Source organism: Mobula birostris, chromosome 6 (genome assembly GCF_030028105.1).
Source record: "Mobula birostris isolate sMobBir1 chromosome 6, sMobBir1.hap1, whole genome shotgun sequence".
NCBI classification, from domain to species: Eukaryota; Metazoa; Chordata; class Chondrichthyes; order Myliobatiformes; family Myliobatidae; genus Mobula; species Mobula birostris.
The window spans coordinates 126264752-126279792 of record NC_092375.1 but is presented as its reverse complement, the minus strand read 5'-3'; the positions used below and the strand labels follow the sequence as shown (position 1 = coordinate 126279792).

Below are 15041 nucleotides of genomic sequence, written 5' to 3'. Positions count from 1 at the left end.
GAAAAATATTCTGCTTGTTAAAATTCCAGACATTCGTGTCTGCACATGACCGTACATATACACTGGCAGGATTCTCTGTGGGTAGCCCATTTCCTTTTAGTGTTAAGATCCAGCAGTCCCACAAACGGCGGTGCCTGTGTGTACAGCCACTGTGCCCGGCTGGGTTTCAGCACAGTGTTGGCCAACCTATGAGGCAGCACCACAGACTGTGCTGGACTACCTACAGGACCGTCAGCTCCTACGTGAGAAGAGGGTCCTGGATGACCACTGAAAAGATTTGTGGTTGGCGAGTCACGGTTGGCAAGGGTTTGTGCCTGGCGAGTCACAGTTGGCAAGGGTTTGTGCCTGGCGAGTCACGGTTGGCGAGCTGGTCCTGGTTAATTGATGCCATTCTTTGTATCTGCTCCCTACAGCTCCCACCCAACCAGATCGGCTTGTCCCTTCACAGGAGTACTGCTATGACGCCATCACCAGGACCAACTACGCGGTTGGCGAGGAGTGGGAACGCATGTCCGAGACCGGATTCAAGCTGTGGTGCATATGCATAGGTTATGGAAACGGTTATTTCAAGTGTGACTCATCTAGTGAGTAGTCGGTGGTGCATTCTTCAAACCTCATTCCAGCTGCCTTTACCCTTCACCTGCACCTCCCTCAGCATGTTTGGGACAAGCAGATTTCTCTGGGAATAGCACTGAATGAAGCAAACCTAAACAGGCCACAATGGTTGACAAGCGCACGGGCAGTGCAAATTTTCAGAGGTGACCTCAGTGGTCACGTGGATAGTGCCTTGTTTCCAGATCTCATTCAGACCAGTAAGTTGGAACACTGGCTGAGATACACGTGGAATGAGTTTGACTTAGCACATAGAATAGTTCATAACGGCCCACGATCCTGTTCGGATCTTTTAACTTAAGATCGATCTAACACTTCCCTCCCATGTAGTCTTCCATTCCTCTTTCATCCATGAGTCTATCTGAGAGTCTCTTAAATGTCCTATAAGACCTTAAGACATAGAAGCAGAAATAGGTCAATCAACTCATCTAGTCTGTTCCTTATTTCAACATGGCTGATTAATTTTCCTCTCAACCTCATTCTCCTTCCTTCTCCATGTCATCTTTCGTGCCCTGACTAATAAGAACCTATCGGCCTCTGCCAATGACCTAGCCTCCACAGCCATCCCTGGCAACAAAATCCACAGATTCACCACCCTCTGGTTAAAGAAATTCCTCCTCAGTTCCATTCTGAATGGATGCCCCTCTGTTCTGAGGCTGTGCCCTCTGGTCCTAGACTCCACCACTATAGGAAATAACCTCTCCACACCCACTCTATTTAGGCTTTTCAATATTTGATAGGTTTCAAAGAGATTCCCCCGCCCTCATTCTAAATTCCAGCAAATACAGACTCAGAGCCGTCAAACCCTCATATGGTAACCCTTTCATTTCCGGAATCATTCTTGTGAACCTCCTCTGAACCCTCTTCAATGTCAGTACATTCTTCCTTAGATAAGAGGCCCAAAACTGCTCATAATTCTCCAAGTGCAGTCTGACCAATGCCTTGTAAACCCTCAGAATTACAATCTTGCTCTTATATTCCAGTCTTATCAAAATAAATGCTTACATTGCATTTGCCTTCCTCACCACAGACTCAACCTGGTAAGTACAGTTAACCTTTAGGGAATAATGCACAAGGACTCCCAAGTCCCTTTGCACATCTGATTTTTGAATTTTCTCCCTATTTAGAATAGTCTACACTTTTATTCATTCTACCAACGTGCATGACCGTACACTTCCCGACACTATAGCACTGTATTCCATATGCCACTTCTTTGCCCATTCTCCTAATCTGTCCAAGTCCACTTTCAAATCTCTTACTGTCTCTTCTTTCAGTTAGTCCTGACGAAGGGTCCCGGCCTGAAACATCGACTGTACCTCTTCCTATTGATGCTTCCTGGCCTGCTGCATTCCACCAGCATTTTGTGTGTGTTGCTTGAATTTCCAGCAATCTGCAGATTTTTTCGTGTTTGCGTATCCAACTCCTTCTGTGGCCTCCCTGCTTCCTCAACATTACAGTGCCTTGTAGAAGGATTCAACCGCCAACCCTTTGTTCACATAAATGAGTATTAAACCAGGGATTTTGATCAGTTTAACTGAGAATTTTTATTTGTGTGTCATATGATCTGTTTTTCAAGTCGATCGTAAAAAAGAAAATTGTAAGGCATGAAAAACTAAAAATTTAAGAACGAAAATGTCAACAATTCAAAAGTATTCATCCACTTTGCTCGGCACTTAGTTGAACTTCCCCTCACAGCTATTACAGTCCCTTTGGATAAGTCTTTATTAGCTTTGCACACTGTGATGGAGCAAGATTTGCCCTTATTGCAAAATTACTCAAGTCATGCCAGATTAGTTGGGGAGCAGTGGAGGACAGCAATCTTGAGGTCTTGCCAGAGATGTTTGACTGAAGGTCAGGACTCTTAACATCAATTTTTTAAAATTTGAAGCCACTCCATGGTTGCTCTGGCAATGTGCTTTGGGTCAACAGCCTACTGAAAGACGAACTTTAAGTTTTTTGGCAAAGGCCAGCAGGTTTTTATCCAGGACCTCTCTGTATTTAGCAGCATTAATTTTCCCATCAGTCCTGACCAGATTTCCAGTCCCTCCTGCTAAAAAGCATCCCGATAGCATGATGCTACCTCCACCATACTTTAACAGTAGGGTTGGTGTTCCCTGGGTGATTCGTAGTATTAGATTTACACCACACATACTCCTTAGTGTTAAAGGCCAAAAAGTTCCAGTTTAGTCTCAACCGACCACAAGACCTTCTTCCACATTTTTACAGTATCTTCCAAGTGACGCTTTGCAAAGCCGCTACAGGCAAGGATATGCTTATTTTTTTTAGATAGGATTTTTTTCCTTACCACTCTTCCATAAATAACCTTTTAGTGCATGGCCTTGGAGATTTTGGAGCCACAAACCTTATCTCCAGTTGCAGCCACTGACTTCTGCAGCCTCACCCAGAATGATTGTTGGCGTCACAGGAGCCTCTCTTACAAGTGCCATTCTTCTCTAGCGACTAAGTTTAGAGGGGCTGTGGTTTCATATTTTTCCACTTTTTTTACGATGCACTGCACTGAGCTCCGAGGGATGTGCAGTGCCTTTGAGATGGTCTTGTACCCTTCCCTAGATTTGTGCTTCTCTATTACCATTTCCCTGACTTGAAAGCTCTTTTGTCTTCGTTTTGGTCTGGCCTATTGAAAATCTACCATACCTTACAGAGAAAGGGGGTATTTATTCAAGCGAGCCTCTAATTTTCTACACAAACAAATTGGGTGAGTTAGTAAGATAATATACAGTATTGCACCTGAGGAAAGTTAGCATAGTAACTACAAAGGAGATGAATACTTTTGCAGTCTCACAATCTTGGTTTTAATTTGTAGTAAATTGTTGACAGGTTTTGGAATTTTTCTTTTGATTTGTCATGATGCATGTTTTATCGATTAGCTCAAAAATCCTACTTTAATATATTTTATATTTAGAAAATGAGATAGTAAAATCTGAAAATAGTTGTGGGGGCTGAATACTTCTTCAAGGCACTACACCTGCCCCTCCACCTATCTTCATATCATCTGCAAACTTGGCCACAAAGCCATCAATTCTGTCATCCGAATTATTAACACATAACGTAAAAAGAAATGGTCCCAATATTGACCCGTGTGGAATACCATTAGTTACTGGCACCCTATCAGAAAAGGCTCCCTTTATTCCCACTCTTTGCCTTCAGCCAATCAATGAATCCTCTATCCATGCTAGTATTTTTCCTGTAACACCATGGGATCTTACCTTGTTAAACAGCCTTATGTGCAGCACCTTGTCAAAGGCCTTCTGAAAATCCAAGTACACACATCCACCAATTCTCCTTTGTCTATCCTGCTTGTTATTTCCTCAAAGAATTCAAATTTGTCAAGCAAGATTTTCTCTTAAGGAAACCATGCTAAATTTGGCCTTTTTTTAAATCTTGTGCCTCCAAATACCCTGAGACCTCATCCTTGACAGTCAACTCCCAACACCTTCCCAATATTGATGTCAGGTTAACTACCTTATAGTTTCCTTCCTTCTGCCTCCCTCCCTTCTTGAAGAGTGGAGTGACATTTGCAATTTCCCATTCTATCTTCAGACCTTTCAGTTTCCCAAGCACCCTAGTGATAGCAACTGCAGTCACTTCTCGAACATCCAGCATACTGCTAGTGTCTTCCAGAAGACTTGCAAAATATCTATTCAGTTTGTCCACCATTTCCTTGTCCCCCATTAGAACCTCTGCAGCATAATTTTCCATTGGACCTCTCGCCTCTCTCTTTATATCCGAAAATACTTTTTGGTTTTCCCTTTGATATTATTGGCCAGCTTCCCTTCATATTTCATCTTGTCCCTCCTTATGGCGTTATTAGTTGCCTTCTGTTGGCTTCCCAATCCTCTTAACTTCCCACTATTTTTGCTCTATTATATGCCCTCTCTTTTGCTTTTGTGTTGTCTTTGATTTCCTTTGACATGCGTGGTTGTGTCATCCTCTTTAGAGAACATCTGTGAGGCATATCTATCCTGTGCCTTCTGAATTGCTCCCAGAAACTTCAGCTATTGCTGTTCTGCTGTCATCCCTTCCAATCAACGTTGGCCAACTCCTCACTCATGCATCTGTAATCCCCTTTACTCGTCTAATACTGATACACATCTGCTTTAGCTTCTCCCTCACAAACTGCAGGGTGAATCCTATCATATTGAGATCATTGTCTCCTAGGGGTTCCTTTGCCTTAAGCTCCATGATCAGGTCCAGTTCATTATACAACACCCAGTCCCCTAGTGGGCTGAACCACAAGCTGCTCTAAAAACCCATCTTGTAGGCATTCTACAAATCCTCTCTCTGGGGATTCAGCACCAGCCTGATTTTCCCAATCTACCTGCCTATTGAAATCCCCCATCACTATCATTTCATTGCCCCTTTGACATGTCTTTTCCCTTTCATTATAATTTGTATCCCATATCATCGCTCCTGTTCTATCTTGCACTGTGACTTTGTGGGATGGATGAACATGGCTCCCACGGTCCCTTCTACTGAGAATCCCGACAGTAGTCGGATACTCTGCCTTCAAATTCCACCTTCCAAAATCTATCTCTACACACTGTTCCAGAATGAACTCCAGCTGGAATTCAGGATACACGTGAACTACTTTGTCTCAAGTCTGAGGAAATGTACTGAAATGCATCTTAAAATATGTCACTTTATACAAGGGCAGTTACACGAGTCTGCTGACTTTTAGAATTTGTAAAATTTACCCAGGGTTTATGAAGGTTACACTGAACCTTTCCATACGAGTGATTTGCCTTGAACTGGGGTATTGTGTCGTCACTCCTGAGGAATAGAGAAAGTGCAGATTTAGTATGAACAATGAGCAGAGAAAGGGTGGGAGATGTACCAGAGCTGTTCTAGTCTGCCTGGCTTTAATGAATGGATGGTTTGCACTGGCAAGAGCCCCAAACCAATTCAAAAGCAAACTTAAGTCAACTGTGGTGGATATTTTTGTGATCCTGTATAATGGTACATTCAGCAATCAGGACATCAGAGGGAAATTGGCTAAGTTCATCGAAAAGATGGCATTACTACAAAAGAAAAGCAAGGGGAGTAGAACTAGTTTAATGACTGATGAGGATATTAAAACAGCCACCCTTGAAGTTGTTCTGGTCAGACGGACTTTTTTGTGCACCCATTATTGCAGAGTACAATGGCCCATTCTAGGATTGAGCCCAGGGGACTTAGGGTGGCCAATTAGATATAACTGTCAGTGCTGGTCTCTCTCCTGCTCCACATTTTGTTCAAATGATGCATAAATATTCCTAAATTTGGTTGCTTTTGCTGATTAGGCAGTTATGAATGGCCTTGTGCAACTACCATGGCCACTGTCAGCTAGAAGACAAATGCAAAGTGGGAGTGAAGGGATGGTCTGCTAAAGGGGTACTGATTGTGGGTTGTTATTTCCTTGCGTTGGCTCATGTGATTAACCATTGCCTTCACAACCTCTCCTGTCCAGAATGGTGTCATGATGGTGGCAACAACTATAAAGTGGGTGAGAAATGGGATCGACGGAATGAAAATGGACAAATGGTCAGCTGCACTTGTCTGGGCAACAGGAAGGGAGAATATAAGTGTGAACCACGTAAGTTCTTGGACAAATGTTCTTGTTTCTGACTTCTACCGGATTCTCCTTGACCGTTAGGTTCAACCAGTAGCAGGAATCGTGTGCACCCATGGCAGATGTGGTCCCAGATGGCTTGGGCCACCCAGGTCAAAGTGTTGAGGGTTGGGGTGTCCAGTTCTACCTGTGCCATGATGGGAAACTGCTGAACATGGAGAAGCCCAGACAATAGCTGATCTGCACCGTTGAGATCAAAGCAAAGCATTATACTCCGTACACCACAGGTGTAATGTTGCATGTATCTCGTGACCAAGGCTGAATTCCCACCCCCTGTGAGTGCACACATACCACAGGTGTCTCCCTCTGCCCACCACTTTCAACTTTGCCAGAGTCAATTCTGCCCCATGTTCACATTAAAAACTAAGCTGGAGCTGGCACTGAAACCCAGCCTGCCTTACTGACTCTATCTCCTTACAAATTGAGGAAGTCCTCCAAGCTACTGCACTAAACCCTCAGCACCAAACCCCACTCACACCGTTAGTCTCAGCAGGCTGTGGCTTTTCACGAGACCCTTGATACCCCGTCCCCCACAGCCTCCCAATAAGATTCCCATCTCTAATTCAGGAGAACCTTTAATCTAGCATACATCCTGAACTCTCTTGGATACGTGGCAGTGTAAAAATGTTGTGTTTGTTCATTACACAGATGAAGCATCATGTTACGATCAAGGGAACATGTACAACGTGGGCGAACAGTGGCAGAAGGAGTACCTGGGTGCCATTTGCTCATGCACCTGCTTAGGAGGACACCAGGTACTTTAGTTTGACATCTACACTTTCAAGTGATTACCATTCCGTTGCGATCAGCCTCCGTAGTTTGCCACAGTCTTCTCCCAATAACTGAAAGGGTCCAAGGTGAAATTCATTCGGACCCAAGCTTGCCTGGTAATTTGTTTCAGAGGGGCAGAACAAAGGGGGCGATTCCCACTGGATATATATATATATATAAAAAGTTGAAGAATTGACCCCACTTACAATCCACAGCACTTTGTTCAAGTCCAACTTCAGCCCTGAGATGGAGCACACACAATCCAGGCTAAAAATGTGTTTAAGACCAAGTTGCTAAAAGTAAGGATGTAAAGGCTTCAACTAAATTCTGCACTCCTGTTTTCACTTGAAAAGATTCATAGAAAAATACTTGTCTGGTTAGGAGCATTGGGGATTGCCAAATGTGGTGCGATAGTCAGGAAACGGCAGAACTCTTGTGCGGTGCTGATCCCTGGCAGAAAGGTGGGTGGGGAGGGTTAGGGGCTGCTGTAAGGGAGGTCGAGCTGAAGCGTTGTTCCAACTTTAAAGAGAGAGCTTGCATTCCTATTGCGCCTTGGGACACCCAAAGAGGTTTTGTGCTGATGCAGTTCTTTTGGAATGCAGCTGCCCTTGTAATCTAGGGAACACAAGCGGTAAATAAGGTCATTCCTTGATTTAGAATCTATTTAAAGATTTTGCAATTATGCCTTTGTTTCATATTCTTAGTTACAATGGATGGTGTACCATTTCTGCATGTAGGGATAAGACTCTAAAAACCTTTTTACAAATTTCAGTAAATCCCTGGAAAACATTCCTTTTGCAAATGTAGAAATTACTGTTGATAATAGTTTTCACTTTTTGTGGAATTGTGCTTTTACACAATGGGTTTCCAAAATTACATTTTGACCACGTCCCCTAAATTACACTGGGAGCTGCATTCTGAATAAAACAGTATCAGCTGTAAATCCTGAGGTTGTGACAGCTGCTTAAGGGAATGCTGCTGTGAACTTGAAGGAAACGGCCAACCCCACTGCAACACCCTTGTCTCCAACAGTCAGTACTGCAGAGAGCCCTGCATTTCACCAATGTTCACCACGCATGGGAATGCACGATCTGAACAAGCAGGGAATATGAGCATTCTGCGGGAGTATCTTTCACCCTGCTCTCCACACCCTACCCTGTGTCTATGCTGTAATTCTCAGCCATGCAGCAGCTGCGGACGAGTCCTACAGCACTAGAATGCGCCTGTAGCAGTGGGAACAGTGGCACACCCAGGATAAGCTTTTGGAGGCCAGGATTGACACCGAGCAGTTAATGATTCCAAGTTCACTCTCTTCAAACACTGAATGTCGTTGCTTTTGTGAACTAGTGTCTACTAGCTCTGAAACTTCCCACTGCTGCTCTCACACGCGTCTTTGCTTCCAGGGCTGGCGCTGTGACAACTGCCGAAGGCCCACACTTGACACGACGGGAGATGGACGCAATTTCGCCAAGCCAACTACCAACAGGCCAAGGGTGAGTACAGCTCAGAGGGCAGAAGTCTCAGAATGTTACAGTGCAGAAGCAGGCCCTTTGGCCCATCTAGTCCATGCCAAACCATTAATCTGTCTGGTCTATTAACCTGCATCCAGACCATACACCCCCATCCATGTACCCATTCAAGTTTCTCTGAAATATTGAAACTAAACCTGAATCTACCACTCTGTTGGAAGCTTGTTTAACACTTGGTAAATAAGTTATTCCTCACGTTTCCCCTTTCATCCCTTAACCCATAATCTTTAAGTCTTACCTAGCAGCAGCAGAAAAACCCTATCTATACCTCTCATCAAATATCTCCTCATTCTCCTGTGCTTCAAGGAAGAAAGTCCCACAGTACTTAACGTTTCTCTGTAACTCAGATCCTCAAGTCTTAGCAACATCCTTGTAAATTTTCTGTGCACTCTTTCAATCTTATTTTTATATTTCTTGTAGGTAGGTGACCAGAACTGCGCACAGTACTGCCAATTTAGGCCTCACCAATGTCTTCTACAACTTGTCCTGCAGGGCACGATGCTGAGGGCTTTAGTGAGGTGCTCACACCACAGGTAGTTGGACGGTGCAGGACTCCCTTTGTGGCCATTTTGCAGATACGATTGTTGGGGAAGACTTTAAGATTGTGTAGTCACGGGCAAGACTCTAGGATGGCGTCTTACTTTCCTGGGGTCAGGGTCAGAGTCAGATAGATGGCTGAGCCTTGCAAGCCATTCTGAAAGGGGAGGATAGGCAGCCAGATGTCACTGTTGTTACTAATGAACAGTGTAGGGCTATTCGTGTGACTACTCTCCTCGGCAACAGCTATCACTCTCTGGGTTCTGCTGGGGTTGGGGATGCCCTTTAGCAAGACAGCAGTAACAGCCACACCTGTGACTGCACTCTCTTCTGTTAAGTGAGCCTCAGCGACAGAGGACTCACTACCTAAAGGGACAGACAGGAGATTCTGTGCCTGCAGACAAGGCACCAGGATGGTGTGTAACCCCATGGCTGTCAGGGTCTGAGCAGTTGCAGGCTGCCCCTCCCATTCCCATCGTGCACATTGGTACAAATGACGTGGGTAGAAGGAGGACAAGGTCGAGGTCCTGCTGAGCGAGTATAGGACAGAGGGTGGTGATTCCCTTCCCGTGCTGCCTGCTAGTGGGGCAGATGGAAGGTGGACCAGGTGGACGCGTGGCTGAGGAGGAGCTGATATGGGGGCAGGTTCTTGAATCATTGAGATCTCTTCAGGGGGACAAGATGATATGTACAGGAGGGTTGGGTTGCACCTGAACTGGATGGGTGCCAATACCCGTGGAGGGAAGTTTCCTGGTGTTCTCAGGAGTGTGTGGGGAGGAGGGGTGGTGGCCCAAGTAGTTGAAAAATTGGGGGTAAATACTGCCATCAGTGACCAGGGCCAAGCACAAGCAAATGGGATTTGTATGGGCATCTTGGTAAAAACTTATCATACACCATATTCAAGAGTTAGGCATCAGACCAGATCTTCTAGACCACTGGATATTACTACACCCAAAACATCTTTATGTTACTCACTAGTTAACAAATCTAACATGAACCTAGCGAGTTTAAAAGGAGCAGGAAAGATGTACTCTGGACCCTGGCTCCACCTACCAACCCACCCACATTCTAACCCCAGCTGTTCCAGACCTCTGCTCTGGCCAAAGTCCATACCCTCGGCTTGTAGTTGGCTAATGTCAAGACGATCAGGCTTTCTGAATGATCAGATGCTGGGCTATCAGTTTTACTGTAATTAGTGCAAGTGGTATGGCACTTGAACCATGTTGGACTGGGGTACAGAGGTTATTTTCTTGTATTTTTCTATAATCACCTATATACATGCAATTTTCAGTGATTTCCCTTAAATACAACTTCTTCGTTTTCAGTATCTGGTGTCACACCACTTGAATTTGACTGTTTTATAGGTTGAATGTTGAACTGGAATTTTGTTCTCTAGTCTGAGAACAAGATGACCACAACTGCTTTTTCCCTTTGTCTTTTCTTTTGTTCTCGGCTCCTCATTCTTGTTTGTTTTCCGCTCTTATAACATTTAACAAAAACTACCATAAGCAACAAGTTCTATGCCTTGTTCTTGTCTTCCAAAGAACCGTTGGATTGTAAAAGTATTAGCATCTAACAATCACTTTGTATGAAATATTTTTCTTTTGTCCTAGTTGAATTCTTCCTTGTTAAAAATTGCAATTTGTTTAATTTTGACTTCAGTGTGAATGCAGCAGTAAGAAAACGTTTCCTTACTTGTGCACATGACAATAATTTAAACACTGAAGAGTGCCAGCCAGTTTCTAACCATGTGTTTTCATTCTTTCTCCCCACTACTCAGTATGTGCATTGCCCAGTGGAATGCGGTGGCCCAAGGGATGTTCTGGCCGACTCCCAGGGCCCGGAGTGAGGCGGGACGGTGGGAGCAGAGCTGTAGGCTTTGGACACGAGCTGCCAGGCTGTGTTCCGAGCCCACCCATCTACGCTCTCCCAGCTTTCACACTCGCAACCTCTCCGCTTCCTCCAACCTGTCCCGCCACAGCCTTACTGCCGCATCAGCGAGTGAACAGCAGCAGGAGCCAACAGCAACCAGAGACCTCGTGAAGAAATTACAAGTTGGCCTATAACCTGCGACTACAATGAAAAAAATCCATCCAGCAACCTACTAAAGAGACCGGGCCTTTATAAGCTACACATGGATTGCTAATAAATACACTGCCTTCTCTTCAAATACCACAGGACTGTCCCTTCCCCAAGTGTCAAGTGATCAAAGTTGTAATTGTATAACTGAACCAGCTGTTATTTATCAGTATTTCCCCCCCTCCCCACCCCACCTCACCTCAATGCAGTGTTGTTACTTTCTTTACTCTTATACTTTTGAATAATCAAGGATACAACTGCTGCCGGAAGAATTTAATTCTTTGCTCGTATATTTTCTGGGATCAGTGACTGTTTTTATAAGTGACTGCTTTTCTGACAATGGAGAGATGAACCTTGTTTTAATAAAACTTTTAAACACCACTGAGAGCAGTGTGGTCTTTCTCTGAGCTAAGGCGGCAAATTCAGAGTAACCGGTGAAGGGTAATTCCTGCAGCACATAAAGCCATTCAGCCCAGAGAATCTGAGCCAGAACAGGTCCTTGAGAATACTCTGTCACTCCTCTTCACCCAATCTTCTGTTGTTTTCACCCTCCTGTGACTTTATCTAGCTGCTTCTCAAACCAATTCAGGCCTTTTTTGCCTCAGCTGCTGCAAACCTCTCTGGTTCAGAGAACTTTCCCCGAGTACAAGTGATACTTCACCAATAGTCAAGACCAACCATTACCTTAGTTTGGCCAAAGGTAGAGTGGGATTGACTGCTCTTCCAGTTAAGATGTCTGTCAAGGTTGTGGCTCAGAATTAATTGTGTTTTATTCGGTTCTGGGAACAGTGCAGGGGAGTTGGGGGTTTGTTTAGGTCAGGACAGTAAATGTAGTCACAGGTCAGAATCTGAGCGAACCACACTGAAGGGAAACAATCAGAGGTCAGTGGCAGCAGAGAACGGACAACAGTAAACCCCAGGCTGGCAGATCCCAGGTCGGAAATCCATGCGGGCAGAGGGAATGAAGCTAGTGACCTCCCCCAGGTCAGTGAGAACCAGGGTTGGAGGTCTATGTGAGTACAACAGATGAGTGGCAAATTCCAGACCTCTTAGGGCTACCAATCCTGGGGCTGGAGGCCACATCCATAGGTGAGTTGATTGTTAACACAAACACATTTCACGATAGGTTTCAATGCACTTGTGACAGATAAATCCGCATACCCGCACTTGGAATGGGTTGGAGGAAAAATTAACACCAAATAGCTACAGATGAGACTTTGAACTCTCCAATCACTGCTGCACGACACCAGTTCTCAAAGTAACCCAACATGCTTAGGTGTTGGGACTGATTTATTTATAATTTGGCAGCTATTTGATCCCAGAGAATAATTTCCAACATCAAGATGGCAGCAGAAACATCACCACATTGCTGCAGGCCACTGCTGGGATGGCAAGAGAGGGCAAACCACCTAATGGTGGAAGAGTCGAAGGTTAGTGTGGAACAGAGTTATACCCAGCTGCTCACACGCTTCTATCACCAACTTGTCAGCCGCTGACCCTGACGGGGCAGCGATAAAATCCACGCCACTCTGTGGAAAGGAGAGAAAAATTAATTAGTGATGCGTTTGTTGTTAATAGTTGTATGAAAGATTCGCATACAACAGAGATGTTTAAAATGGAAGGGTAAGAGATCTGATTAAGTTTGGAGTCAGGAAAGCACTACCGGAAGGGGTGGTAGAGTTGAAGACTTGCTCAGTATTTAAGCAATACTTGAAATGACAAAGACAGCAGGAAATGGACAAAGTGCTGGTAAGGTGGGCCAAGTGTAGATTAGTAAATTGAAAACTGGCCTGTGATTCATCATCATACTCTGGTGCCATGTCGTATGACATGGGCGATCATGGTCTTTCCATGACCGTGATTGTTCTTGGCAAATTCTTCTAAAGTGGTTTGCCATTGCCTTCTTCTGGGCAGTGTCTTTACAAAATAGGCAATCCCAGCCATCATCAATACCCTTCAGAGATAGTCTGTCTGGTGTCAGTGGTTGCATAACTAAAGTTGTGATCCGCACCAGCTGCTCACACGACCATCCGCCCTCTCCCATGGCTTCACGTGTCCCTGGTCACGGGGGGTGGGGGGAGGAGATGACAGATAAGCAGGTGCTACACCTTGCCCAAGGATGAACTGCACACTAGTGGAAGGAAGGACACCTCCTTTGGAAGAAACACATCTTCACCCCATCTGTGATTAGGCTAGGGTTAAATAAATACATTGCAAGAAAGTTTTGTGAACGCTTTGCAATTACCTGGTTTTCTGCATTAATTACTCATAAAATGTGGTCACAATAACAGACAAACACAATCTGCCTAAATTATAAGCACAAAACAATTGTGCTCTTTATGTCTTTATTGAACACATTGTTTAATCATTCAGTCCAGGCTGGAAAAAGTATCTGAAGCCTTGTATTTAATCAGGATAGAACCTCCTTTAGCAGCAATAACCTCCAACAAACATTTCCTGTAGCTGCTGGTCAGACGTGCACAATGGCGAGGAGGAATTTTGGACCATTCCTCCATATGAACTTTTCAGTTCATCGTTATTTCTGGGATACCTTGCACGAACAGCCCTGTTCAGATCATGCCACTTTATCAACAATTGGGTTAAACTCTGGATTCTGACTTGGCCAGTTCAAAACAGGAATTTTCTTCTTGTTTAAACCATTTACTCAATTCACTGTCTTATTGCATCATCCAACTTTTATTAAGCTTCAGGTGATGGACCGCTACCCTGATACTCTCCTGTGAAATGTCTTGATACAATTTTGAATTCATTGTTCCCTCAACAATTGCAAGCTGTCCAGGCCCTGAAGCAGAAAAGCAGCCCCAAACCATGATGCTCCTTCCACCATACTTCAGAGTTAGGATGAGATGTTGGTGTGTAGTACCCTTTTCCTTCCAAACATAGCAAAATGCATTTCTGCCAAAACGTTCAACTTTTGTCTCATCTGTCCACAGAATATTGTCCCAGAAGCATCGTGGAACACGCAGGTGGTCTTTTGCAAACCTGAGATGCGCAGCAATGCATTCTTGTTCAGTTTTTCTCTTATGGTGGACACACGAGCAGGGACTTTTAGCAGGTCTTGCTGTTACCCTTGGGTTCTTTTTCACCTTCTTCACCACTGCACGTTGTGGTCCAGGTGTCATCTTTGCAGAACACCCACTCCTGGGGAGAGTAGCAACAGTACGGCGTTTGTTCCACGTGTAGACAATATCTCTTACTGTGGACTGAACATTGGGTCTTTGCACCTCTACAATTCTTCTAAGGTCCTCTGAAAGTTGTTTTGATCAAGACATGGTGTACATTTGCAAAGAGGCTCTGTCACTAACCTGACTGTTTTTCCCAAATTGGGCAGGACACCACTACAACCCACACCTCCAAAATGACCGGAACACCCAACTCCAAATAGTTTTTGTACAAGGCATTTCCCCATGGATTCACATACATTTTTAAACCTAGACTGATTGTTTAAATGGTGCACTCAGTATCGACGAAAAGAAGTACAACTGATTGCGTGTAATTAGTTTAGTGAGATTGTGCTTGCCTGTTATTTTGATTTAGATGAAGATGAGACCACATTTTATGAGTAATTAATGCAGAAAACCAGGTACTTGCAAAGGAGTCACAACTTTTTCTTGCAACTGTAGGTGTGCTGCTGGAGAGTATGGCTCATTGGGCCAGAGGGTCTGATCCACATGTCAACTTTAATTAAAAATAAAATAGAATATTTCGATTTTCAGAAAGGGTTCCATTAAAATCTATCCACACGAAGAGCTTATGAGTTTGAAAGTGACAGAGATAAACTGATCAATTTAAGGTTTAGCACCAGCAAGGTAGCACAGGAATTGGTGTTTGGAACTGAACTATTTACAATGCACAATAATGAC

At 44.3% G+C, this 15041-nt stretch overlaps 2 protein-coding genes across 3 annotated transcripts in view; one reads left to right on the top strand and one right to left on the bottom strand.

Annotated features, from left to right (window-relative positions):
- Nucleotides 1-11538, top strand: part of LOC140199346 (fibronectin-like) — a 96755-nt gene extending 85217 nt beyond the window's left edge. For both annotated transcript variants that reach the window (XM_072261243.1, XM_072261242.1), the window contains 5 exons: nt 414-584; nt 6080-6205; nt 6890-6996; nt 8416-8505; nt 10859-11538. In XM_072261243.1, coding sequence (XP_072117344.1) covers nt 414-584; nt 6080-6205; nt 6890-6996; nt 8416-8505; nt 10859-10927 — 563 coding nt within the window. In that variant the 3' untranslated portion in view covers nt 10928-11538. The remainder of the gene's footprint in view (nt 1-413; nt 585-6079; nt 6206-6889; nt 6997-8415; nt 8506-10858) is intronic.
- Nucleotides 11539-12407: 869 nt separating this feature from the next.
- atic (5-aminoimidazole-4-carboxamide ribonucleotide formyltransferase/IMP cyclohydrolase) overlaps nt 12408-15041 on the bottom strand; it is a 37304-nt gene continuing 34670 nt past the window's right edge. The window contains exon 16 of the mRNA XM_072261244.1: nt 12408-12686. Coding sequence (XP_072117345.1) covers nt 12567-12686 — 120 coding nt within the window. The 3' untranslated portion in view covers nt 12408-12566. The remainder of the gene's footprint in view (nt 12687-15041) is intronic.